The sequence below is a fragment of the Botrytis fragariae genome (genome assembly GCF_013461495.1).
Source record: "Botrytis fragariae strain BVB16 chromosome Unknown tig00000000, whole genome shotgun sequence".
NCBI classification, from domain to species: Eukaryota; Fungi; Ascomycota; class Leotiomycetes; order Helotiales; family Sclerotiniaceae; genus Botrytis; species Botrytis fragariae.
The window spans coordinates 1823111-1847943 of record NW_023500986.1 but is presented as its reverse complement, the minus strand read 5'-3'; the positions used below and the strand labels follow the sequence as shown (position 1 = coordinate 1847943).

At 43.0% G+C, this 24833-nt stretch overlaps 6 protein-coding genes across 6 annotated transcripts; 5 read left to right on the top strand and 1 right to left on the bottom strand.

Moving 5' to 3' along the window:
• Positions 1-479: 479 nt before the first annotated feature.
• Bfra_006786 (putative filamentation protein) lies at positions 480-4170 on the bottom strand (the record flags this gene model as incomplete). Its single annotated transcript, XM_037337157.1, has 4 exons — positions 480-1052; positions 1102-3902; positions 3986-4106; positions 4165-4170. The coding sequence occupies 4 exons, from the start codon at positions 4168-4170 to the stop codon at positions 480-482; spliced, it is 3501 nt and encodes a 1166-aa protein (XP_037198523.1).
• A 1056-nt stretch (positions 4171-5226) lies between these two features.
• On the top strand, positions 5227-7473 carry Bfra_006785 (uncharacterized protein; the record flags this gene model as incomplete). The annotated part of the gene is made up of 2 exons (XM_037337156.1): positions 5227-5562; positions 5632-7473. The coding sequence occupies 2 exons, from the start codon at positions 5227-5229 to the stop codon at positions 7471-7473; spliced, it is 2178 nt and encodes a 725-aa protein (XP_037198522.1).
• A 4202-nt stretch (positions 7474-11675) lies between these two features.
• Bfra_006784 (uncharacterized protein) lies at positions 11676-12686 on the top strand (the record flags this gene model as incomplete). Its single annotated transcript, XM_037337155.1, has 1 exon — positions 11676-12686. The coding sequence occupies one exon, from the start codon at positions 11676-11678 to the stop codon at positions 12684-12686; it is 1011 nt and encodes a 336-aa protein (XP_037198521.1).
• Positions 12687-16092: 3406 nt separating this feature from the next.
• Positions 16093-16624, top strand: Bfra_006783 (uncharacterized protein; the record flags this gene model as incomplete). Its single annotated transcript, XM_037337154.1, has 2 exons — positions 16093-16554; positions 16619-16624. 2 exons carry the CDS (start codon positions 16093-16095, stop codon positions 16622-16624), a joined length of 468 nt encoding a protein of 155 aa, XP_037198520.1.
• A 1102-nt stretch (positions 16625-17726) lies between these two features.
• On the top strand, positions 17727-19675 carry Bfra_006782 (putative chitin deacetylase protein; the record flags this gene model as incomplete). Its single annotated transcript, XM_037337153.1, has 3 exons — positions 17727-17973; positions 18036-18323; positions 18375-19675. The coding sequence occupies 3 exons, from the start codon at positions 17727-17729 to the stop codon at positions 19673-19675; spliced, it is 1836 nt and encodes a 611-aa protein (XP_037198519.1).
• Positions 19676-21075: 1400 nt separating this feature from the next.
• Positions 21076-24292, top strand: Bfra_006781 (putative alpha- sarcomeric (f-actin cross linking protein) protein; the record flags this gene model as incomplete). The annotated part of the gene is made up of 4 exons (XM_037337152.1): positions 21076-22220; positions 22276-22342; positions 22390-23369; positions 23416-24292. 4 exons carry the CDS (start codon positions 21076-21078, stop codon positions 24290-24292), a joined length of 3069 nt encoding a protein of 1022 aa, XP_037198518.1.
• Positions 24293-24833: the final 541 nt, after the last annotated feature.

Sequence of the window (24833 nt, the reverse complement as noted above, 5' to 3'; positions counted from 1 at the left end):
CGCTAATTTCTGCCCTGGCCTACGCGACGTGGTTGAGGAATAGCTGGCGCGGCTAATATATAGCCAATTCAAGTCCAACACTAATAAGTGCCACACAAACTTTACCCGCTTTTCACAATCAAAACAACGGGACGAGCGGCTAAATTTGAAATCAATGAAGGGTACAATGATAAGCACGATGAATTATTAGAGTGGATCATTCGTTTTATGAGCTCTTGCGGCCATAAAGCCGAGAAAGACTACTTTTGTAAATAAAAGGGAATAGGTTATGTAGAAAATAGTGTCAATATATCTATCCATACAATTCAACACTTATTGCAAGTCCAATTGAACATCGGGTCAATATTTCAATAATGTTAATTTACGTCCGCATTATCTATATCCCACCCAGGCTTCTATCCGATATGTATAACCAGACCTCCTATCGTCCAAAGTCTAAAAACCACACTACTCACATCTCCCACTCATCTAATAATTAATTAAAGAACATAACCACCACTGCTAGCCACATCCCAATTTCTCAATCCTCTACCTTCCTCCAACTCTACACACCACCAAAGTACCTCTCTCGCTTTGTCCTTCTGTCCTCCTAGTTCATATGCTCTGGCTAATGAATACCAAGCTTCTGAATAGTTCCAACCTGAACCTAATTTCGTTAGACCGGATAAAAGTCCATATGCACGATCCCGAGCTGCAAGTCTATCGAGTTTATCGGCTTGGTTCGTTTTCGATGCAGCGATAATATCTCGGTGAGGAGGAGCAGGAAGAGGAAGACCAAGGGGTCCGCTCGCGGGGAAGGGAAGCGCTGGCTGATGTGATTGGGATTGCGCTGAGGTATTGAGGGTAGATGCCGAAGGAGTACTGGTGGATACCGTGGGAAGAACTAAAGCTGGCATGGTGGGAAGAGGTAGAAGATCTTCTGTGTATACATCTAGTAGGATATCGGAAAGCCCAACGATTGCAGCAGGGTGGTCAGCAAAATGAGTTAAAGCAGTCTCGAAATTTTCAAGTGCCGTATATGGAGAAGATTGATCTACAGAGAGATAGCCACGCTTTAAAAAAACATTAGTAAGATTCTATGCATTCCTCGAGCATACGTACCTCTGAGAAAACATCGCCCCATAATTCACCTACACTCTTTCCGCCTCCCCAACCAGAATGATCGAATGACGCGAGGCCTGTTGGATCATTGATAATATCTATTTCTAGGCTGTGCACCAATTTATGCGCCTCTTCGATTGCACCTTTGGCGTCTTCATACATGGTTGCTCGCCGATAAAAGCCGGCAATTAATAGCCATACTTTGACGAGTGTTGATATTCTCCGCCGCCTCTCGGAATCTTTCGAGAATCGCGTTGTGGGGCTGAGTGATGATGAGTGTGGAGTAATTGGGAGGCGACTATCTTGAACAGTGTGATGAGAGCCCACTGGTTTGAGAACCGGTTCCTTGTGTTCCATTTGCTGTGAGGTTGGAGGTAGTGGTTTTGCGCTTTGTTCCGAATGATCCTCTCGATTCTGTAGATCCATCTCCCTCGCAGTGCCATCGGTTACTCCTACACTCGTGCTTCTGTTTGGCTCTTGAGAAGGATTTCTGACACTTGACTTTTTGTGCAGCTTTTCATGATGATCTCCAGAGCGTCTGCGGTGATGTCTTCCAGCTGTACTGTTCTCATGGGTGACTTGAATAGTTGGTGCTCTATTGATCGTGGCATGTGTCGTGTCTGGTCTTTGAGAGATTGTGCTCTGTTCCATCGAAGCTACCATATCCTTTCGCATTGATCTATTCAGAGTTCGTCCAAATATGCTTCCTTTCATACTTCTAAGGGTTCCTGCAGAACTTTTGGGGGGCACCAACGTAGCGTTTTGAACTACTGTAGTGGCAGTTTCTTTAGAAGGATCACCGAACAGTCTCGTATATAGAGTCAAAAGTTCATCACTACAGTTAACTGCAACCTCGGAACCCTCAAGGACTTCTATCAGAGACAATTGAGTCATTTTTACCTCCAAAAGATTTGCTTTTTCAAAATCATCCATTTCATCTACTAAGCCTCGATTCTGCTGCGTAATGTTTTCATTGGAATTCAGGTGCTCGCTTCTGAATGAACCATCAAGTTCAGATGCTCCATATAAATTTTTTGAATCCCCGAATTGGTCGAAGACGCCTTCACAAGATCTTACTGCTGTCATAAAATCTTGTCTTGCACTCAGCAGTAAAGCCATAAGATGCCATAACGGTATCAGAGATCTTTCTCTTGAGAATCTGGCTACGACGTAAGAGCCATGACCATTTTGCAGATTGGAGCGCAGAGGAGCAAGCCCAACTTTCACAACCTCAATCGCTGTCGATAACTCTCTGCGTTCTGCAAGGATTGTGCCCAATGCAAAGAGGGTTTCTACATCTGCAGTGCTCTTATACTCGGGGAGAAGAGCACGACGAAAGCATTTCATAGCCTTCACTTGAATGGCCCCTCTCGATGCCGAATCGAAAGTTAAGCGTGCCCATTGTGCATAGCCGATTCCGATTGATCGCCAAACAATGGCAAATGTATTTGGTGATATAGGAGTGCTCGAAACAAGTGAGGTGCCATTATCAAGCGGTTTTGCGATTCCATGTGGCTGTTCGACGGGATGGTGTTTGATTAGCCACTCCTCGAAAAAGAGGCCAAGGTCTTTAGCCTTCTCTGCCCCTTGTCTTGAGCCATATCGACATAAAGCTCTGATACACTCGGCAGCCGTTTTCAAAACTGTTTCGTCGTCGTCTAGACCGTGTTCCAACTCCCCAGTTTTCTCCACTCGAGCTTTTCCTCTCTTCACAATCTCCAAATAAGTGTCGAATGCTTTAAACGCTAAATCAAACTCCGCGACCGCTACATGAACGGTGAATAAATGTCGCAAAATCGGCGTTGAATGGAACGTTTTAGTTGCGGCATTGTACAGAATGTTCAAAACACTTCTACTAATTGCCTCGGCTCCTCCTTCGCCAAGTTCATGTTCTTGCCATGTATTCCCACATAAAACTCTCCAGTTTTGCATCACTAGTTCAACAAACGCTTCGACTTCCTCACTCGGTTCTTCCGCCTTCGGAAACTGCACTTCACTCAGAAGCAATTCCTCGTAGCGAGCTTCCACTTGTTTCAGTTCCGCTCGTTGCTGTGGTTTTGATGACGACTCAGGATATGCGGTAGTAAGATCTGATGTGGGAAATGGCAGGTGTTGCTGGAGTATGTCCGATAATGTGATGTAGTATTCTTTCCATACCTGTCGCCTTGAGGTTTCAGCATGCAGTGCGCGACCTAGTGGCTTCGTTGGGGCCCATTCCCAAAACCTTGCCCATGCACGAAATGCTGATAATGTTTCGGTCTCGAGTGTTGGGGAAAGTTTCGTTTTGATAGCATGACTTGAAAGCATGCAAGATCCTGCCAATAATTCTTCAATCCAAGTGTTCAATTCCTTTCGGCCAGCCGGTGGCGGTGTGGATGATACGCTTGCCAATATTGGCAGAGCGGAATCAAAGGTTTCCAATGCTTCTGCCAGATGTCCAGTCCTCCGTTGTGAGTCTCCTTTAATAAACGACGCCTTGAGTGCACACACTTTCGTCCAATCGTTCGATTCTTTGTTCGTCCCATCAAGCTGAGAAAATTCCGCTTCTATACTGTCAGGTAAACTCGAAGCTGCCAGGGCATGTTCCCCAATATGCCAATGTATCCAGCCAACACAAACTTGCGCCTGGAAGTCGTCTTCAACATGTTGTCGTTCGTTTGATATAGCTTCTAAGAGTGGCGGTATATATCTGGACAGATCTGAGGAGGTAGAACCAGCTGTCGATGGCCGCGTGGCAGAGGTCAATGTTTTAAGACAATGTAGTGTAACTGCATGTTCAGTCTCTGCGGTCAACGTGAGGCCTATTGAAACCGGTTAATGTCGAAGATCAGTGCAAGAAGTCTAAGAATAGAATATCTATTCGAGTAGTAGCATGTGAACATACATATCCGCGAAGGCGCATGTTTCCTAACTTTCCTAACAAGTTCTGGCACAGTATCCCAATTACCTTCGCAGCGAGCCGTGTCCAGGAGCTGAATATAATGGGCCGCTTTGGTTTGTTCACGCTAAAGTATGTAAGCAAATGTATCAAGTGCTGTATCCTATCAACAAATCTCGACTTACACTCATGGTCGCATGTAATTTTGGTTACTGGGTATGCAGTAGGTATATGTATATGAAGAAAGAAACTGAGATGGCTAACACGTTGAACCGAATGACAGCATGCTCAAGGAGGTCACAAGAAGAGCAGCCAAGCACAAATGAGATTGTGGAATTGGGAGAAATTAGAATTTATTGTGAAATTAAGTGAGCTAGGAGAATGGTAAACTGATTGAATGGTTCAATACTTCGTCAGCTTAATTACCAATAGATTGGGTCTTCAATTTCCTGCGTATTTGGGTCTTGAATAAATCCACGGATACGAACCATTTTCTGAGCTTTGGTCTTCACTCCCCGTCTTGATCCCAGGGGGATTTTCCAGAAATCCAGTTCTCGAATTTCTTGGCACTCGGAGTCGGAATAATATAACTCCGCGTGCAAGGCTGCGTAGTGGCACATGCACCATGTGTATCTTCCAATCGTAGACGGCAGTTGGTGTATCACGTGACTGAAGGCTGACAGCATCAAACAAGGCTGAGCATACTAGGGCTTCTACATTGCTTCTTCAATCAGCTGAACCAATCATGTTCTTTTGATTTTTCCATAGCAGAACTGAACCCCGAACTTGACCATCTTCATATTATGAATTAAGGCTGAACGTGATAATAACAAGAATAACTTATGATAATCTTGAAAGTTCTGAGCGAGAGTGCCTATATAAATATTCGTTTGTGAACTGTCATAAAGTCACCAGCCATCTGTGGCTCTACTGTGGCTTTAGTATGGTTTAAGTGAGAGTCTAGCTCCACCTCCGCCAGCCTATCAGAGCGGAGTTCTCCCGCATTTCCTTTTGAACTGGACATTTTCATATATGAAATAGTTTTTCCAGTCTCAACCGTGATATGTTACATTGAATTGAATTTCTTCTAAATTTCATATTCTCCGCCCCTCGCAACCATTCACTTACCCTGAAGAGATCTTCAATCATTCCAATCAAGACTAAGGGTCGCTGGTGAAATATAAAATTCTTTTTCAGGGTTTTCACAACATCCAAACGAAGAAAATCGGGATCCAAAAGTTCAAAAGATGTCCATCCCATCTGAGCTACGCATTCTTTGCTTGCGTCTAACATCTACTCCTCCAAATGACCTTCCAAGTCTCGTACCTTCTCTTGTTCAATATGTTCTTCAATGCCACATTCCTCTTTCAGCCCCCAGTGTAAATTCTGGAAAGGCGGATGCATCGCAGTCGGCAGTCCTGGTCCACAAATTAAAGACCCAATTGACAACGTTATTGAATGGCAAGAGCGCCCCAGGAAGGTTCGCGGCTATCGCCTTGATCAAGGTCGTGGTCGAAGTTGGAGGTTGGGAAATTTTGCGCGACGCGGGATCTTGGGTGCGAGGATTACTCTCGATCCTTGGTGTATGTGTGAAAACTATTCCTACCACTTATGGATACCATGTTATATGTAAATACTAATTATCATATTAGAAACCAGACTCAAGTGCTGCCAAAGAGCTGAGTATTGTAGCCCTTGCCAAGATTTACTCCATGACCCATCAATACCAAACCCTGGTCAGAGAGATCACCACGCCCACGTTACCCACCTTTGTAACGTCTTGCTTGAATTTAATCTCATCTAAGCCATCGATGAATGCCTTGGATGTAACTCCATCATCAGTAGAGACAGTTTTCCGCTCATTTGCCATGTTACTGCCTCGTCACACTACCATTTTCCGCCCTTTCGCATCCCAAATACGTGCTGCCACCAGACCATATTTAGCATGCACCCTTTGTGATCGGAGTTACGTTCCGTTATCAGTAAAGGAGAGTGCTCGTAAACTAACAGTCGTTCTGCACCAAACAGTCGCGAAGAATGGTGGGGGAGAGGAATGGGGAAAGGCAGTTCGGAATCTTGTACAAAATATTCACATGACTGCCGACCAGGTTTTCCGAGCCGTCGTGGAAGACTGGGAATCGACTGCTGGATATACTGCTGAACCTGTAAATGTTAATGAAGAGCTCTCTGGTGGCGCGCGAACCCCTGAGGATTTACCCCGCTGGACTGGTATTGACGCTGGCATTGAGAGGTTAGTAGGCTTACTGGAATTTTTGGATGAACATCTCAGAGAAGCCACTCCTTCGGCTGTCACAATCCCGATTGGGCCTATTTTCGATTTAATCACAAGGATTTTGTCGATTTCTTTGCCATCGCCTACGGACTCGAATTCCGGAAGTGTGAGGTTGCACCCTGCCATTGACCGTGATGAGAAGGATGGATTATGGGCTGGCCTGCCAAATGTTTTTGTTTCTGTATTGCATCTCATCAGCACTATGTCGGCCACTTTAGGACAAAGTTTCGTCTCTCTGGCCCAGGGAAGTCTCGACTTGCTGATGTGGTCCTTTTCGTCGGGAAAGAACCATCAAGACTTTCGCGCATCGACATATTCTTTAGCCTGTAATCTTCTGCCGTTGCTCAGTCAAAGCTTAGATAAACCACGTGTCTCAAAACTTGTACCAATAATGCGAGCATGCTGTAAAGATCTGGAGACAAGTTATTCGGGCATCAGCAACCCTGAAGCCAGTAAGTCTCAACCTAAAGGTTCGTCAAGTCAGAATGCAGATACTTTACTTCGCGGCTCCATATCGGCAATTGTCGTTGTTGACCCAGAAGTTGTTGCCGCGGCCAGTTCTCTTTTGCCTGTATTACTGTCAAACCTTCCCCAGGCATATCTTGATATATCGATGCGTTCTCAACTCGAGCGAACTGCTATCCTCGGACGGAATAAAGAAGCAATGTTAGCAAGCATACTCAATCCATTTGTCGGAAAGAATGGAAAAGCATTGTCGAGTGTACTCCCACATATTACGAGGGCATTTCCAGATGATGATTGTGTGGAAATTCTTCTACGCCCCCGCATGCCAATCATACCTGCTGGACATACCACCGCAGTACTCGATGATCTTCCAGAAAGTTTCGATGCCGAAGATGATGTTATGGATAGTACTGATGATGTCGTTGTCAGCCAAAAAAATGTTGATGCACAAAATCTTCAGTCAACTTCAGAAAACGAATTTCCGACCCCGCTGAGAGAGAATTTTGGTGCTGGATTGAATGCCGGTAGCCGTGAAGATCTGCCAAGACAATCAGGGTTTGAACAATCTGCCACGTCTTCAGAAATTCCAGGCGCCAGATTTACCAACCCTCAACCTTTAGATCAGCGTACAATGAATACGGATACTGCTATGAGCTACGATGAAGCTGAAGAGTCGGACTCGGATTCAGATGGCAGTGTGCATCTTACAATGCAGTTGGATTCGGATAGCGAATAAATACAATCAAGCTCATCAATCATGAAATCGAACACTGCGGTGTTGCCAAGTGTTATGAGCGAGAACACTCGACTGCAAAATCTACGACTTTGGATCAATTTCCGCGTTCGAAAAGGCAGAACAAAATGGTACTCTAGGTTGTAATTTCGTAAATAGTTTGATAGAATAATGGCAGTCTTAGGTAGAAATACAAACAACCAGCTTTTGAACCATTGCTCATGTTCGTTCAAATAGAACTGTCGTCTAATTGAATGCCATCTTTTCGTTTAACATCAATATTCTCCATGTTCTGAATATGTTCCTTGTGCAAATAGATTGCAGAATTTTCTTTTCGCAGTTTTGTCTGTGTGTACACACCGAGCTTAGTAGAAGTCGGAAAAAATCCATGCCCCCTTGTCGAGAATAAGAACAAGTCATGTGTGTGTGCCACGCCCCCACCACTCGTGATTTGAATTGTAGCAGACAGACTCGGGCTCTGAAGTATATGGTTATTATTGTTGCTTGTAGAGGATGAGTTCAGTTAGTTTAGGGGTGAGAAGGTGTATCAAATTGAACATCAAAAGTAGATTATTTCAAATCGGTCAACTGAGCCTGTGTTGATGAATGTAATGATGTGTGTCTCGTCGATTTGGTTCCGTGTTCATATTTGTGATCGGTTTGTACCTGTTATATTTCTACTTATTATTAGAAATCTACTCTCCATCTCTACTCTCCATCTCTACTCTCTATCTCTACTCTCTGCCTCTACTCTCTGCCTCTACTCTCTACCTCTACTCTCTACCTCTACTCTCTACTCTCTTCTCTTTACATCTATCCTTTACCTCCATTCTCTACCACTCTCCGACATTCTCCGCCTTTCAACCGACACCGGAGGATGAACCATTCTGCATCGCATGGCTCAAGTCATAAAGACACCTAACCTAATACAAGTAGAAAATTGACTTTTTCCCTCTGCGCTCATCATGACGCCTCGATATCGACAAATCTCATGATCTTCATCCAAAAAATTTCAATGGTCGAAGACCAAATTCATGTACTAGCGACACTAGTAATTTAGACTTATTCAAGAACAAGCGATTCGGATCCCGGAAGAATTTCTTAGCCGGGGGGTGCACAGGCAGATGAGTGTGTGTGATGGTCTTTAGGGGGTCTTCAGTGATTTATAGGCTTGTGGGCTTCTGAGAAGGTGCAGTTGGTGCCTATCGAGATGTATAGGCTTGAAGGTGGAAGCCTAACAGTGTAGGAAGCCTGGAGATGCTCACGCCTGGAAATATTGTATCTCACATAGTTGAGTTCAGTTGTATGATATATTGATATAATTCTGAGAAGAGGAAATTACAGAATTAGCATGTCGGATTAGTTAGATGATGTTCATTGATCATCAACATTTTCAAAAGTTTTGTGCATGGTAGCTGAAGCATCTGATTCTGTTCCCACGCGTGTTCGATGGTTTACGGATAGATACCGATTCACTGTAGTTGTGAGATTGTTAGTCCCATGAAATATTGAAATTCTGCGAAACTTGCACATTAAAAGGTGGTATATGTTACCATCTTGTGAGCTTTACGACTGTGAGATTGTTTTCGACTAGAACTGTTACATTTTCGGTCTGCAGAGAAAAAGCAGCGGTTGTGTATGGATATCACCAGCACAGAAAGCCCCAGAGACACAGGCACATAGGCGACACGTTCTATTGTATACGATTTTATATAAACCATTTTGTAATGATGAAGCTATTTCATGTCTCTTGTCTAATCATCGCGAGTATTCAGCTATTTAGCTTCCTGTCTGTGCGATTGTGCTTCGAGGGTGCCCTTCAAGCCTCGCTGTTCGACTGACTGTTGTATTGATATGTGCCATCGTTCTCTTGTGTAATTGTAATTCGCAGAGATCTTGTAGCTAATCGAATGGTTAATCGTCTCGATCTTCCGTCTAATGCATCTTCGCTGTTGCTGTGATTGTAGTTCTGAAGTAGTTCCTAAGCATTGCCATTCACTTAGCCATTGTCACATGCTACATGATATTCCCAACAATACAGGCGTGTGTTGATCGTTCGCAGATATATCTCGAGACGAGTTTTTCAGCCAATCCTTACAAGATGTTGTGTTGTATCTCTCTTCCATTTGTGTTTTTGGTTTATAGGCATCGTAGGCATAGAGGTGTGTGGGTGATCGGAGGCATCGTAGAACTTTCGATACTCTGTACGGAGAGCTCTTGGACGTTATTTATAGCAAATGGTAATCTGATCTCAGTTTTGAAAATCATCAAAGGAGATGAAGGCTGGTAATGAGCACTACATACCCCATCTTTCTACTCTGCTAATGCCCTCCTCCTCATACACCAGTATGTACCTTCTTTGCTTGTGGGCCTGCATAGGTTCGCTGGCCAAAGGCTATTGTAGCATTGCTGGGAAGCTGCCATTGGATGGTGCAATCGATGTATACCATGCTGTTCCTGTCATAAAAAGACTAGCTTACCCCCCAAGCTCGACGATCGACGACTGCCATAAAAAATATGATGTATACCAAATGCCACATATTCATTCGGGTTGAAAAAGTATAATACAAACTTCTAGACTAATATAGTACTCCCGCAAAATATTCAATTCACTTTAAAAAGGATGTCATCCCCCAGTTTTGATTCTTTTTCTCTTTCTAACGTTGTATCCAACATCTTCGCAAAGCCAGCTCGAATATTCTTCAATTGCCAGAACAATACTCACGTTCACTTTAAGATCTCAAGTACAATACACATACTCTGCCCACTTTAGGCAATATCCTACCGACTATTATCGTAACAGCTACTTGCGCGAGCTGCCCAAGGTAAGAACTCTCCCGCCCAATAATAACCACATCGCTCCTTCTTTATCAATTCCACTCATTTGGAGGCAGTCGCTTATGATTCACTTCAGGTTACCCCGAATTTCGAATTCACCCTTCCATCGCCAAATTCCCGAATCGATTAAGAGTGTAATATAGCTGGTGGATAATTTCAGACAAAGTAAGACACATTTTTCACTATATTCCTTCCAATTTGATGCATTTCACTTTTATTGCATACTTTTGTGGAACAATAGCTTTGAAACCTGGCTCTCTGATACATTTGTGTCTTCACAATTGAATTTTTGGACAGAAATTGCAACGTTTTGGATTATTTAGATGCATTCAAGTCGGTTTGAGTTGCTCAGCAGTACACAGCTTGCTTGTAACTATTTCACAATTGTTGGCTTTTTGGAGGTTCTCAGTACACCCACTGGTATACTCAGCCTTTCACATCAGGCTGAGTAGCCTTCAAGCACATCTTGATTACATTGAATCTTTTTTAGAAGTTTTTGGTGGAAATTCGTGCATAACACATGATCACGTAGATCGCGCTAGTCCTCTAGTCTAGTTCCTTAGTGGAAGCTGAACTTAGGAATCTTATGTAAGATCACTTGATCATTGATGGTATACTCTTACTTCATACTTCGCACTTCGTATAGTTGTTCAATTGCTATGTTGTCTTGTATAATGTATTCCCATCAAGAACATACTTCGTCGTGTACATCAGGGGATGGGTGTACATTACGCGAGTTGGACCTCTGGCTTTCACGCCTGATGGTTCAGGCTTGATACATTAGGCGAGACCTCCTGGCGAGGAGCGCAATTGAAATGGTTCGATGGTCTGTTTGTTATACGATGAGAAGAATTACTGTAATGGGGATGAAACAAATGTACCTGTGCTTGGAAGACTTTGGTGTTGTATAGCGAAATGAATTCTTGTTATTTGCTACTATTCGCTCCGTTCAACCCATTCTTCTGCTACATGGGGTGTATATCTCATGCTGTAGTTGATTGTAGTAGTTGAATGCTTAGAACCAAACGACATAATGCAAGGCTCTCAACTATACGTTGTAGCTCTCGTTTTCAGAACTCATTTTGAACATTATATTATTATCAGATGTTTAAGGCTTTCAATTGTTCAGATTGTAATCCGACAATTTGAAGCTCTCATTCTTTAAACTCTTTTAGACGATTGAAACAACTCGAAACAATAAACTCATTTTGATTATTTTGTTACTGTCAGACATTAAAAGACTTCAATTGTCCGGGTCACAGGTCGACAATTAGAAGGTTTCATTGTCTGAATTCTACCAGATTGTTCAAGCACCCAAGTCTTTTAAATGTACTACATGGATCGGGATAATTGCTAATATCAAATAGATGACCTCAAATCTTTCCCCAGAAGAGCGAAGGTTCATTTTTACTCAGCACATTGACGCTATAAATTTCATCGACCCCAACCCCTTGTTAGACCTCAGTACATTGTCCTTCCCAGCATGGAGGGATGAATTGATCAGATCTTTCGTCAAAGATAAAAAGACGAAGGATCCCAATTCGCTCCTGCCATCGCGGTCGCGACTGGAAAGGATGATCCGGGACAAGACAGCAATTGCCGCTGACCCCGGCGTCATTTTGGACGTACCGGAGGGCTACAAGGGAACTCCGGCATCGTATAAGAATTCCTTGAAGCACGACCACGACCTTAATGATGGCGTACTCAAGGAGAAGTACTTTGCAAAAGGGGAAGATAAAAGCAAGGTGGAATGGAAGGAAGTAGTACCAGCCGAGAAGTTTTGGGCTCTCTTCGCAGAGAATCATTTGTCTGGCCACTTTGGCAGGGACAAATGGTTTGTAAGCGTAGGCTCAATAAAGTATCTCCCCAAGAGGACCATTGGGGACATGATACTTGGCTGTTGTGGTTCTTGTAGTGGAAGAAAGAAGGAAAAGAGGGAGCTGCCAGTCGAAGGAGACGCTGTAGAAGGTCCAGCCGCCAAAAGACGCATGGATGTCGGTCAATTTGACCAAGCCCTTCCTTTTCCCGATTTTGCGGGTGAGATTGGGCCTGATTTCGTCGCCCCTCCACGCTGTCACTTGGCCAGCCCTTCGTCGGCTCTCTACGCTTCTGGTCCCTCTAATCCTGATGTCGGTGGGTCGGCTATCAATGGTGAGAACCGGCAATTCCATGAGTATTCCAGCCCTTCTGAGGATAAGGAACTCTATGACGGTGAATTTCATGATTCTCCTGAAGTTGCCGCTTCTGCTACCACTCCGACTCCACCTTCATCTCCTCCTTTACCTCCTACTTCGACTCCCTTCTCGTCTCTTTATACTAGGCTTGAAGAAGCCTTGCTAGCGGATGATATGGTTTTGTTTGACCTTGTCCCTTTATAAACGGTTGTCTTGTCTCTGAGTCTCTAGCCCGCGCTACGGTTAATATCGTGCTATATCGGTATGTGAAGGAGATGAGGAGAGTTCAAGACACCGTTTAGCGTAGCGAATGGTCTGTACTGTACTATGTTATTAACTTTGTAGCCAATTTGGCATTTGTATTTTTCTTTTGTATGTTCTTGTATGCTACGTTCTGGTGGCCTAGCGATATCCTGTATTTCTACATGTGTTTTTGATAATTTTTAATTTGTAATTTTTAATGTTTATAATTCTTGCTGTTTGGTTTTACTGTTTGATTTTTACTGTTTGATTTGTAACTTCTAAATGTATCGTTCTTATTTCTGAATTCTTGTAGAGTACAGTCCAGACATTCGGCAAAGATAAATTGCTTTTTTTCTTTCGTATTTTATACACCTAGTTAGTTCTGCATCAATATAAACTGGGTATTTTTCTCGAATTAACATAGAACTTTACTTGAATGACATAACCAAGCCGTATAGAGTATAGATTTCATAGATTGAGATCACTTCTTCGGATCTTCCGATCTAAATACTATTCCTTTGTGCCTAACAAATGTGAAAATATATAGCCGATCCAAAAGCTTTTTGCCCAACAAATAGCCTTCAGCCCTCTTGGAAGGCGTGCCAGCAACCGGATTTACGACACTCACGAACTTTGAATAATTATCTAAACACAACAATCCACACAAGAGCAATGCAAAGAGATTGAAGATGATGATCGAATATGTGTAGTTATTATGCCTATTGTGCTTGTCAAGTTATTCTAGTTACTGAATTTGTGAAGTTCCTGCTTGATGGTACAGCCAATTCACTAAATTCTCATGAGAGCCTGAGTGCTATTCGATGGCAGGAATGGATTATTTTTTCAATCTGAAATAGAATTGCTATATATTCAGGTTGCAAACTTTGGTAAGTTTCTACTCAGTGTAAATTCGGCTGATACGGGAAGTTGCAGACTGTTCAATAACTTGAGCCATGCAAATCATGATTTTTGTACCATTGGTGTGTATTCTATCTTCAAAATTGAAAGTAGCAAAACACGATAACCCTAAATGACTACCGCTATAGAACTTGAGTATTTAAAAGGCTCTCTACCGCATCTTCATCTTTCAAGCATAGTCCGTCCGAGCCGCTCCTCCCCATCCTACTTGACTGCCATAGTAGCACCATCAAAAATCCCCTGCTTGTTATCTCGATCTTTTCCCAGTGTAATGGTTCTGCCGTGCCGTCTGATGCTACAACGGGTAGCACACTAACTGTGGGGTGAAATTGGTTCCTGTCCGCGATGGTGTCGTATCCAGATCTAAAGATATGATTAGATGTAAGCACCAAATTTCAACCCGACGAGCTAGGAGGAGTACTAAGACTTCTTGGATGTTACATCGTGGGTATCGATTTCAACGGCCTGCAGATATAATTAAACGTCTCTCCTGGAATATTGTAGATCATGATTAAAGATTGCTGTCTCTTAAAGCTAAATGCAAGCTTTAGCATTGCCTTTCAATTGCTGGAGATGTCTGCTTTGGTAGAGGAAGAGTTGAAGTCAAAACCGATGCCTTACTGGCAAGGAATGGGACTCATCGCGGCATGTTCAGAAGTTCTGGACATACCGTAACAAAGCAGGTATAGAGCTGACTGGTGAATCAAAGTACACATTGAAAGAACAAAACATCGATCATTCCATTTTCACGCACAAAGCAGAGACCGAAACCCCGAAACTGCTCCGTGAAAACAAAACGATATCGTATCACTGTATCGACGGGCAGTCAAGATTGCCAACATAGATGGAAAAGATGGATGTTAATTTGGAATATGCAATACTTCACAAAAAAGATGTAGTTGCAATGGAAAACTCTTCGGACATGGTATCCACTTGCACAACACGAAGCCGAGGTAGTGACATTTCTCTGTGCATGTCCACATTGGCATCACATACACGAGTTAACGTGTCCAGAATCTGACTTGAATATATGATACGAATTTATGGATTGAGATCTAGACTGAGTTCCAATGTCTTCTAAAGATACATGCTACACGCGGTGAGGGATTTGTATAGATTCAATCGTGTCCGACTAGATCCGATGTAGAATTACGGCGCCAGGCGACATGTATGTATCTCAGCTGCTATTGATTTGCTCTTTAACGCCACGAGATAGGTCATCCATACCTGCCTTTTTGGATAGCAAATCTATACCTGGTTTTCACATGCTTGTAAAAACAAGAGATTTTTGACGATTTTCAGCTGAGTATGATCATGATATCTCGCAGATGGTAGGGTTCAATTTGGTTGCCGTACGATCCATGATCACAATTGTGGGGGTTTCGGAACCTTACCGGTTTTTCTGAGTTCGTAAGAACAGATTTTGGTCCACCGGGTTGACGGTATCGAAGATCACAGATCAAAGTTTGTAATAAGCATGAAGTTTCTCTCATCGATGACATGGAGCTTTGACCGCCTCGATAAAAAAAATGGTTCGGAAGTATGGGCCTGACCCGCGTTGGCAGAGATTTTCACACTTTAATCAAGACCCTTGACGAATTTGACAGCCAACAGATCAACCTCGGAGATCTTTCTTCATATGTTCATACGAATGTGGTCTGCATCGCCGTTACGATCGACTTGCAGATCCGGAAGCCTTTATATATGCTTGTTCAGTGGGGCATCGCTTAGCCTGATATAGGTACATTCCGACCCTGCATAAATATCGATGACCTACAGGTACAGGGCATCAATGGCTGAAGATATTGAAAGTTGCTTTCTGTTTGGTGGAATAATACGGAAGAACTGGGATGGTAAGACGATCTAGCCCGTTTGGAAGATATCGACATGATGTAAGAAAATATTGAGAATGATTATCGGGACCACTGTCTGCTCAATCATCAACTAGACTGTGCCTCTTTCTTTCTGTACATGGGACAACCGTGATTCGATCGTGGTCCAGAGGAATCGCTTCTGAGCTACTGAAAAGTCGTTATCAGTAGAATCTTCATGGCTGATTCAGTGGGTATCCGACACGAGAAGAACGTTTTGGCGCCAAAGACGATATTGAGACCCAGTAAATATTGATTGATGCAAATGTCTCGAATCGTGTCGTATGTTGTATAGTGGCTTGAGAAAAGAAAGCCATTCACAGAGATGATGTATCATTGTATCCACGATCGTGATACATGGGCCGTTTGCGGTCAGCGATGCATAGGGAAAGCTTAGTCGAGAAAAGCTTCTCAGAGATCCATCGATCTTCCTACGAAAAGAAAGTATATAAGAAGGCTTCATCAGCAGAGTAATTCCCATCATCACAACACTTCAATCATCTCAAAGATCTTCTACAACAACTTACAAACCCTTCTCAAACTTTTCACTCCTCGAGTCTCTCAAACCAGCCATCAAAATGCGTTTCTCCATGATTGCTTCCATTCCCCTCCTCGTCCTCTCCACCCTTACCTCGGCCGCTCCAGCTGCAATTCCAGCAGCAGCCATCGATGCCCGCGCCGCCTCTACCCAGATCTACTACCTCGTTAACTGCTTCAACAACATTACCTTCGCAGCCTACGCTGAGATCGACTACTACCCAACCAAGTCTTTGTCTCTCGCTGGCCAGACCCCAAGCAAGACAGCCGTCCTCAGCACTTCTGACTCCATTGACTACGAAGATGGAACTTGGAAAGCCACTACTCCATTCAAGGCAACTGTTGTCATTGGCGAGGATGCTTACATCGCCAAGTCAGGTGCTACTGTTGGTAGCGCTACTGTCAGCACCTCTACCACCGCCTTGACCTGTGTCCGTCTTACAAGATTTGTCTTGTATGAGCCAAAGGTTGATGAGCAATGCTACACCGACTATGCTTGCCAGGTAAGCCTTATAAACTTCCCTCAGTAACAATTGATCATAAATTAAGCTAACACCAATAAATTAGGCATAGAGAGCCCCTCGATATCTTGAGTTCTTCGATCAGCCCCTGCACTGAACGGAGGATGATAACTGATGAACGAGCTCAGGCTTGATTTGGACAATAGACGACTTGGAAATGATGACTAGTAATGGATGAATGACGAATGACGGAAAAAAGATGGACGAATGATGATTTGAGAGATTGACGAGTTAATGATTACGATTAGGCACATTCTTTTGGACTTGGGCGAAGGGATATAAATTAGAGATAAAATTGAATAAAGATATTTTTCATTATGCTTTGACCCCTTCTGAGTTCAGATGAATTTATTTTTGAAGACTGTGCAGAAATTTATCTAGGGCCGAGAGCGACAACCTCTTCTCATAGGTAAGCAGGTATTTGGAAAAACCTGTCACTTGCCAGGTCATATGTACGTATATGGAATCTAGACCTCAAGAAACGATTGACTCGAATTTTCTCCTCTCCTTTGTTGAAGTTGGGACGAAGATCTCAAGAGAAATAGTGACTGCGCATAAACACTATTAATAAGTTTTGCTGAAAAGAGATAGGCTTCCCCACCAATTTAAAGCTCCCGTCATTACCCCTTAAATTTTAATCCATTTGCCTTCATAGAATCAAGTTTCAGAAATATTCGACGAATGAAATTCATGAAACGTTCCGATCGGAACTTTTGATCTGGTTCCACGGACTCTTTCCAAGAAGACGGGACGACGCCTAACAACGCCATGTCCTCCTTGGCCACAAACATTGGTGATAATTCTGGGAATCAATTCATAGATGCATGTAAATATCCCCAAAAATCGTAGTCAAAGAACAGACGGCGTCTTATGTAGTATTTTCTTGTAGCTTGCTAATGATATGTCGGGTCATTTTCTGATGTGTCGACCCGTGGAATGGTAATGTTATATATATCTTGCTTCTCGTCATTGTCTTTTATTTTTCCTTCCTCCTCACCCCTACTCCGGCATATCAGGTCGTTGACATTCTTTTTTGAACTGACATTCTTTCTTCTTCGTCCATTTCCATAATATATCCAATCATTTATTATCTCCTTCAATTCTTTTAGTATACATTTTCCAACAGACTATTTTGTAATTTATTAACGACCAAGATGAAATCATTCTTTTTAACTCTGGCCACGGGCTTTATGCTCAGTGGTATGGGTCTTGCGTTTCCAGTGGAGGGAACTGACTCCCAAGACCCTGGCTTTCTTGCCTTCCTTTCCAAACGAGCCACAATAAGTACAGACAACACTTGCGGAAATTCATTCGCAGGAGCAAACAATAGCTATTCTTGTGACGCTACTGTAAACACTGGAGGATGCTGTTCGGCCTATGGATATTGTGGAAACACAACTGGTATGTTGGCAAATCTCTGAATAACTTGCACATAGTTCACAGACTAATTCGTGCTTACCTAGACTACTGCGAAACTGGTTGCCAAACTGCCTTTGGAACTTGTACCGGAACAACTGTCCAACCGTCAGAGAACACTTTCACATGCGGAGCGAGCAATGGAGGGCTTTCTTGTACTGGAGGACTTTGCTGTTCTACGTCGGGATATTGTGGAAACACAACAGATTATTGCGACGTAGGGTGTCAGTCTAAATTTGGAGCTTGCACCACTGCTGCTGCCGAGCCAGCCACAGGAGGAACTTGTGGTCCAAACTTTGGTGGTGCAACTTGTGGAGGAAACCAATGCTGTAGTGGTGAGTAGACGAGCCTCGACGACTCCAATTGACTTACTAATCTGTCACAAGTTTCCGGATACTGCGGAACTACCCAAGACTATTGTGCTGACCCAGGGAGTTGCTTACTTGGATATGGAAGATGCGACTCTGATGCAACACCTGCTGGAGCATCAACTCTTAATGTCGCAAGACCATTGATGGGACCTATCACCTATACGGATGATATTTATGACTGCGTACAAAATAATGTCGTAGCCCTTACCTACGATGATGGCCCATACAATTACACAGCCGATCTCCTCGACATTTTAAAGTCGTATGGTTATCAGGCGACATTTTTCATCACCGGCAACAACAATGGAAAAGGAGAGATCGATACCACCGCTCCCTATCCATCTTTGATTCAACGTATGATTGCCGAAGGACATCAAGTTGCATCCCATACCTGGAGTCATTACTCGCTTTCAAATATCTCACACGACCTTCGAATGCAGCAGATGGTTAAAAACGAGATGGCTTTCAATAATATCATTGGAAAATGGCCAACTTACATGAGACCTCCTTATTCTGATTGTACCGAGGCATCAGGATGCTGGGCAGATATGCAAACTCTAGGATACCACAGAGTCTATTTTGACTTGGACACCCAGGATTATTTAAACCCCTTGCCATCGCAAATTCAGAACTCCAAGAATATTGTGCAGAAAGCACTTGCTGCAACAGCCGTTCAAGACTACCTGTCTATCCAGCACGATATCGTACAACAATCTGTTGGCAACCTTTCCACCTACTATTTCGATCAAATCAAGGCCAGAGGGTGGAAGGGCGTTACGGTTGGTGATTGTTTGGGCGACACCGATAGAACAAATTGGTATCGCTCTCTCACCTCCGGCTCGACAACGTCATCTTCTGTCGCAGTCTCATCTCAAAGCACTTCTGCAAGCGCAAAGACTAGTGGTACATCAGCAACTGGCGCTACAACTGCCAAAAGTTCTACTGTATCAGCGACCGTAACAACTTTGAAATCCACAAGCACTGCGAAGTCATCTACAAGCTCTGTAAAGAGTTCAACGACGGTCAAGCAATCGACTTCGGTGACTTTACCGACGCCAACCGTAGTTCCAACCCCAGCGGCAACATGCGCTGTAACAGTTGGAACATGGTGTGGTAAGATTACTCCTTTCAACACCATGTTGACATGCCAAAAATCAGCCGCTGCCTGTTATGCAGATACCTTGAAATGTGCTACAACTGCTGGCTGGACGAACCTTTCAAAATGCGCTGCTTTCACCAAAATTTGCGAAAAGCTGCCACTTTATTGTCTGAAATGTGTCAAAGCTGGTTGTTCGAATACGGCTTTTGGTTATTAATAGAGCGCAAGTTGTGAGACTTAATGGGATGACGGGCGTAATAGAATAGTGGGGTAGGATAGCGTTCGCGAATTTGGACATATCTGTCATGGTTCCTCGAGGTGTTTGAGTATCAGATTATCTGAAATGTCGTAGCGTTGGGATGGCAGACAAGAAATTGTTTCTAATATACTTCTGATTCATGCAATCGGTTTTGAACACAATTGTTACAAGAGAATTGCGGCCTCCCACGTACGTACACTCTACAGAGGCGTAAAAAGCGACACATTCATTCAAATAAATAGATAAATAAAATCAGACAATAAAAACATTGAAAGTCTGACTCTGAACAGTAACATCAATGTGTATTCCTAGTTTCAGTGCCAAATAAATCGCCAAGTTAAAAGCTTCTGAATATTCTGATTGATTTTGGAGGCACGCACAATGTTTCCAATAGCCCGGAACTACATTCCATTTACAGATTCTCGTTTTGAAATTCTGAAGATACGATTATTGATTTGACAAAATTCATTGTTCCGAATCAACTTAATGATGAACATTATTTCGATTCTTAAAATAAATTCAATATTCAAAAGGAATTGGTGTTCCAAAGCTTTGGATAGTTGGGCTGCAATTCGGACTATTGAATACCTACTCTAGGCGTGCATTGTACACGTCGTTTAGAGCCCTTGCATTTAGGAGCGCAGACATAAAGGGGAAACCCCTTGCGCCCCCCGACCCTTTCTCTATATCTGTGGTTGTGTAATATCAATACTGCATATATAACTATCTAGGTATATATATTGCTATATTATCATATGATTTAGCTAGTATAAAAAAACATATAACCCTTACAATATACAAAAATCCGCAAAAACATCGGCACAATGATTTCCTCACAGGTCATCAAACATTCAAATCCAAACAACGATTGATTGGTTTGATGTTGAATATTGAAAACAGTGTATATCTTTGGTGTCCCGGTACAACCGTCCTGGCAGGAGTACGATTTCCAAGTAGATCGAGAAGTGTCAAATGAATATGGATCGTGAATTTCGGGTGATAATATGGGGAATAAGGACTAATCGACAATGCCATGAATTGTAGAATAGGTCCATTCGATAAATTTGTAAAGTTCGAGATTGATCATTTGCATGATAAACTCGTTGTATGGTAGGTAATATGATACACTGGTCAGGAACCCTAAGTTTCTTCAACCAGTGATATTCCGCTTTGATGCAGAGATTGTGGGCTGCTGATCAGAAACACGAATGAATTGATGTTTCATCATGCAAAAATAACCCTAACCTTGAGTAGTTTGGCTGTATACTCAATTGTAGTTGTGAGCCTTTACTTAAAGGTTATCGATTCGTTCCATCGCAGAAGCCTTTGTGACTTTTATATTCAGTTTTGTTTTCAATATGTTTTCCGCCTTAAAGAAATCATTGAGGATAGAGCCAAAGACCGAAGCGCCAAAAAATGATACTCCAAACAAAGAGGCGAAAGAGGAGGATAGAATAGAAGATGTTATCGTAATCAAAGATCTAGATGCGACAAGGAAAGAAGGAGAGAGTGAAAAAATCAAAGAAGCGAGAGATGAAGATTTGTTTGTGGTGAAAGATCTCGATGCCAGATTGGAAGAGGAAGATATAAAGAGGGAACAGAATCTGGGAGTTGAAGAGGGACTGGAGGATGACAAAAGAGAACCCGAAACCATCGGAGAGAAATATGTGAAGGAGGAAGATGCTTTGGTAGTGAAAGATTTAGATGTCAAGGACGAAATCGAGAGTGTGGAAGAGAAAGATGCTAAAGTGGATGAAACTCACGTGGAAACGGACGTTACCGAGGACAACGTTCAAGAAGAATCAACGTCAGAATTGACGTTACCATCGATATCATCAAAAAACATTGAAATCCCATTATCACCATCACCGCCATCGCCACCATCATCAGAAATTGGTGATCATGTTGAAGAAAGCAAGGGGAAACAAACGCCAACGCCGCTTGCCGCTTCGGCAATTTTTGATACCCCTGGCAACGATCGTTGCTTGGTGGGGTCACCGCCGGCAACTACCGCCAATCCTAATTTAGAAGTAAACAAATTTGAGGAAACCAGCACATCCACATCACCACGTCACTCACGTACAATTTCACCAACTCCTATTGAAAATCATAGTCACACGCAAAATCAAGAAAAGAGGTTTTCTTCTTCCACAACAGATTTTGAGATAAACGCTCCGAATACCCCACCTGCGACACCACCTAGGGTTGTAAGGCGAGAAAGATCTGCGAGCCAAAGAGAACGCGAGACATTACGTTCGAGACAATTTTCCGAGGCAGCACGATTGCAGAGATCTGCAGAGAAACCCGAGAAGAGCGAGGAAGAGCTCGGGCTAGGAAGAAGAAGAAAGAGATATCAGCATAGAAATAAATCTAAGGGATCAATTTCAGGCTCAGGGGAAGCGTTGAAAGCAGTCGAACCGCTGCATGAGCATCAGCTTGGAAAGATGGCTTTTGCTGAACAGCAACAGTGGATTACAGTGCAACAGAAAACTTTCACAAAATGGTAAGCTGGCCTATTGTGTTTACGAAGCATGAATGCGTTATTTACCAGAAACTAGGTTGAACACCAAGATAGCGCACAGGAAATTGGAAGTAATAGATTTGGTTAAAGATTTGAGCGATGGAGTAAGTTCTCTCTGCGAGGAACTTTTCCTTAAATGCTAACATAGCAGGTCATTCTCATCCATCTCCTCGAATGCCTCTCCAACGAATCACTCGGACGATATGCGGCGAAGCCTAAACTACGAGTGCAGCGATTCGAGAACGCAAATTTGTCGCTAGACTTCATCAAATCCAGAGGAATTCAAATGACAAACATCGGAGCCGAAGATGTTGTGGACGGAAATCGCAAAATCATACTCGGCTTGATTTGGACGCTCATTCTCCGATTCACCATCTCCGACATCAACTTGGAGGGTATGACTGCAAAAGAAGGTTTATTGCTATGGTGTCAAAGAAAAACAGCTTGCTACGAAGAGGTCGATGTTCGAAATTTTACAGACAGTTGGAATGATGGCTTAGCATTCTGTGCATTGCTTGATATTCATCGCCCAGATCTGATCGATTATGATACTTTGGATAAGGACGATCACAGAGGAAATATGCAATTGGCTTTTGACATTGCTACTAAGGAAATTGGTATTCCGGCACTTTTGGATGTTGAGGATGTCTGCGACGTGGCTAAACCGGATGAGAGGAGTTTGATGACCTACATAGCCTATTGGTTCCACGCCTTTTCGCAGATGGAGAAGGTGGAAAACGCTGGTCGAAGAGTAGAGAAGTTCGTTAACAACATGCAAGGAGCTTGGGAGATGCAGAGTGCTTACGAGAAGAGAATGAGAGCACTTTTGAAGAGTATTAAGGAGCAGGTTCTTACTTGGCAAGATGCGACTTTCGAAGGTACATATGCGGATGCAAAGAAACAAGCGACACACTTTAGTTCATACAAGAGAGGCCAGAAAAGAGAGTGGGTTGCAGAGAAAAGTGATCTTGCAGCACTGTTAGGGAACATAAAGACGAAGCTCAGCACATACCGCCTCCGAGCTTATGACCCACCCCCAGAGTTGAGGTTGAGTGTTCTAGATGAAGAATGGGCGAAGTTAATGAAGGGGGAAATGGCGAGAGGTCAACTGATAAACGAGACCATTAGGGAGTAAGTTTTATCCATGTGCAAACTGAATTATGCTAATGATTTTTAGTATCAAAAATGCCTTACGAAGATCTTTCGCCGACAAAGCCAACGACTTCGCAACCACTCTGAATACTATGCAATTGGCAATATCAGGATTGGAGGGTGATGTGGAGGATCAACTGGTTCATGTACGCCGATTACATGATAATCTTCCACCTCTCAATCAATTCTTGGACCAAATCGAGGCCATAGACAAGAAATGCGAGGAAGCAAATATTGAGGAGAATGATTTTACGACTTACACATACGATGAGCTTTGTTACGAGATGAGTCTCGTCAAAAATTCGGTTGCGAAGAAGTTGGCATTCTTGGACAACCAGGTTGTGGCTCGTAACATGACAAATTTGACACCAATACAACTCGAAGAGTTCGAAAGTGTTTTCCGACATTTTGATCGCGACGCTACCAACAGTCTACAAGAGTTGGAATTCAGTGCAGCCTTGGCATCACTTGGTCTCGTCTTCTCCGAAGACGAAATGCACGACTATTTCCTCGACACATCAAATGGAAAAGACTATGTAACGTTCGAAGAATTCATCCGATTCATGGTGGACGTCACAGAAGATCAAAATACAGCCGAGCAAGTTTTCCAGTCCTTCCGCGAAGTTGCGGACGGTAAACCATATGTTACAGAAATGGATTTGAGACATAGTTTGGTACCCGATGAAGTCATTGAAAAATTAACTCAATTTATACCGATGCATAAAGGCCCTGATCTACAAGAGGATAGAGGTATGCCACAATATGATTACATCAGTTTTATGGACAAATTACTTGGAGGAAATGAGGAGGATGGAAATGAGGGCGCTTTGAGCGAATTAACCAATGGAAGAAATCCAAAGAGAGCGAGCGGGAGTGGTGGAAAGGCAAATGGGACTCACTGAGATGAGAAATTACTTCTTTGAGGGGGAAAGAAGCTTACAGGTACTCGATTAAATATACTTTGTCATAGCCAATGCATTCGTATGGTATATCCTTTTTGTATTAGGTAGTTGGTCGGCCTTGGATTTAGGATTGGGAGGATGGAACCGAATTCTCATGGGAATGGCGAATCGAGGAATAAGCGATGGAGTTGAGAATTTAGTTAACCTGGTTTGCTCTGCTTGCAAACATAATTAGATAACTTTGAAGCATTTGATTGAATTTATGCTTGAAAATTTTCACATTATCGAATTTCGTTCGATCTCAGCCCCATTGAGTTTCTGGCGAGTCAACTCAGTCAAGAGACAATCCAATTTGTTCAATATGGTTGGAACTTTTCAGACAATTTTCTAGTAGCTGAGGGTGCATCCAATCGCCAAGAATTGCTTCACGTTCTGTTTTTCTCATTGGTTTCCTACGACGTTTGATTGCAATTGCCATTAATAAGCATTCATTATTTGTTCGTCGACTTTGCTTACTCGTTTGATTTACTCATTCGCTATA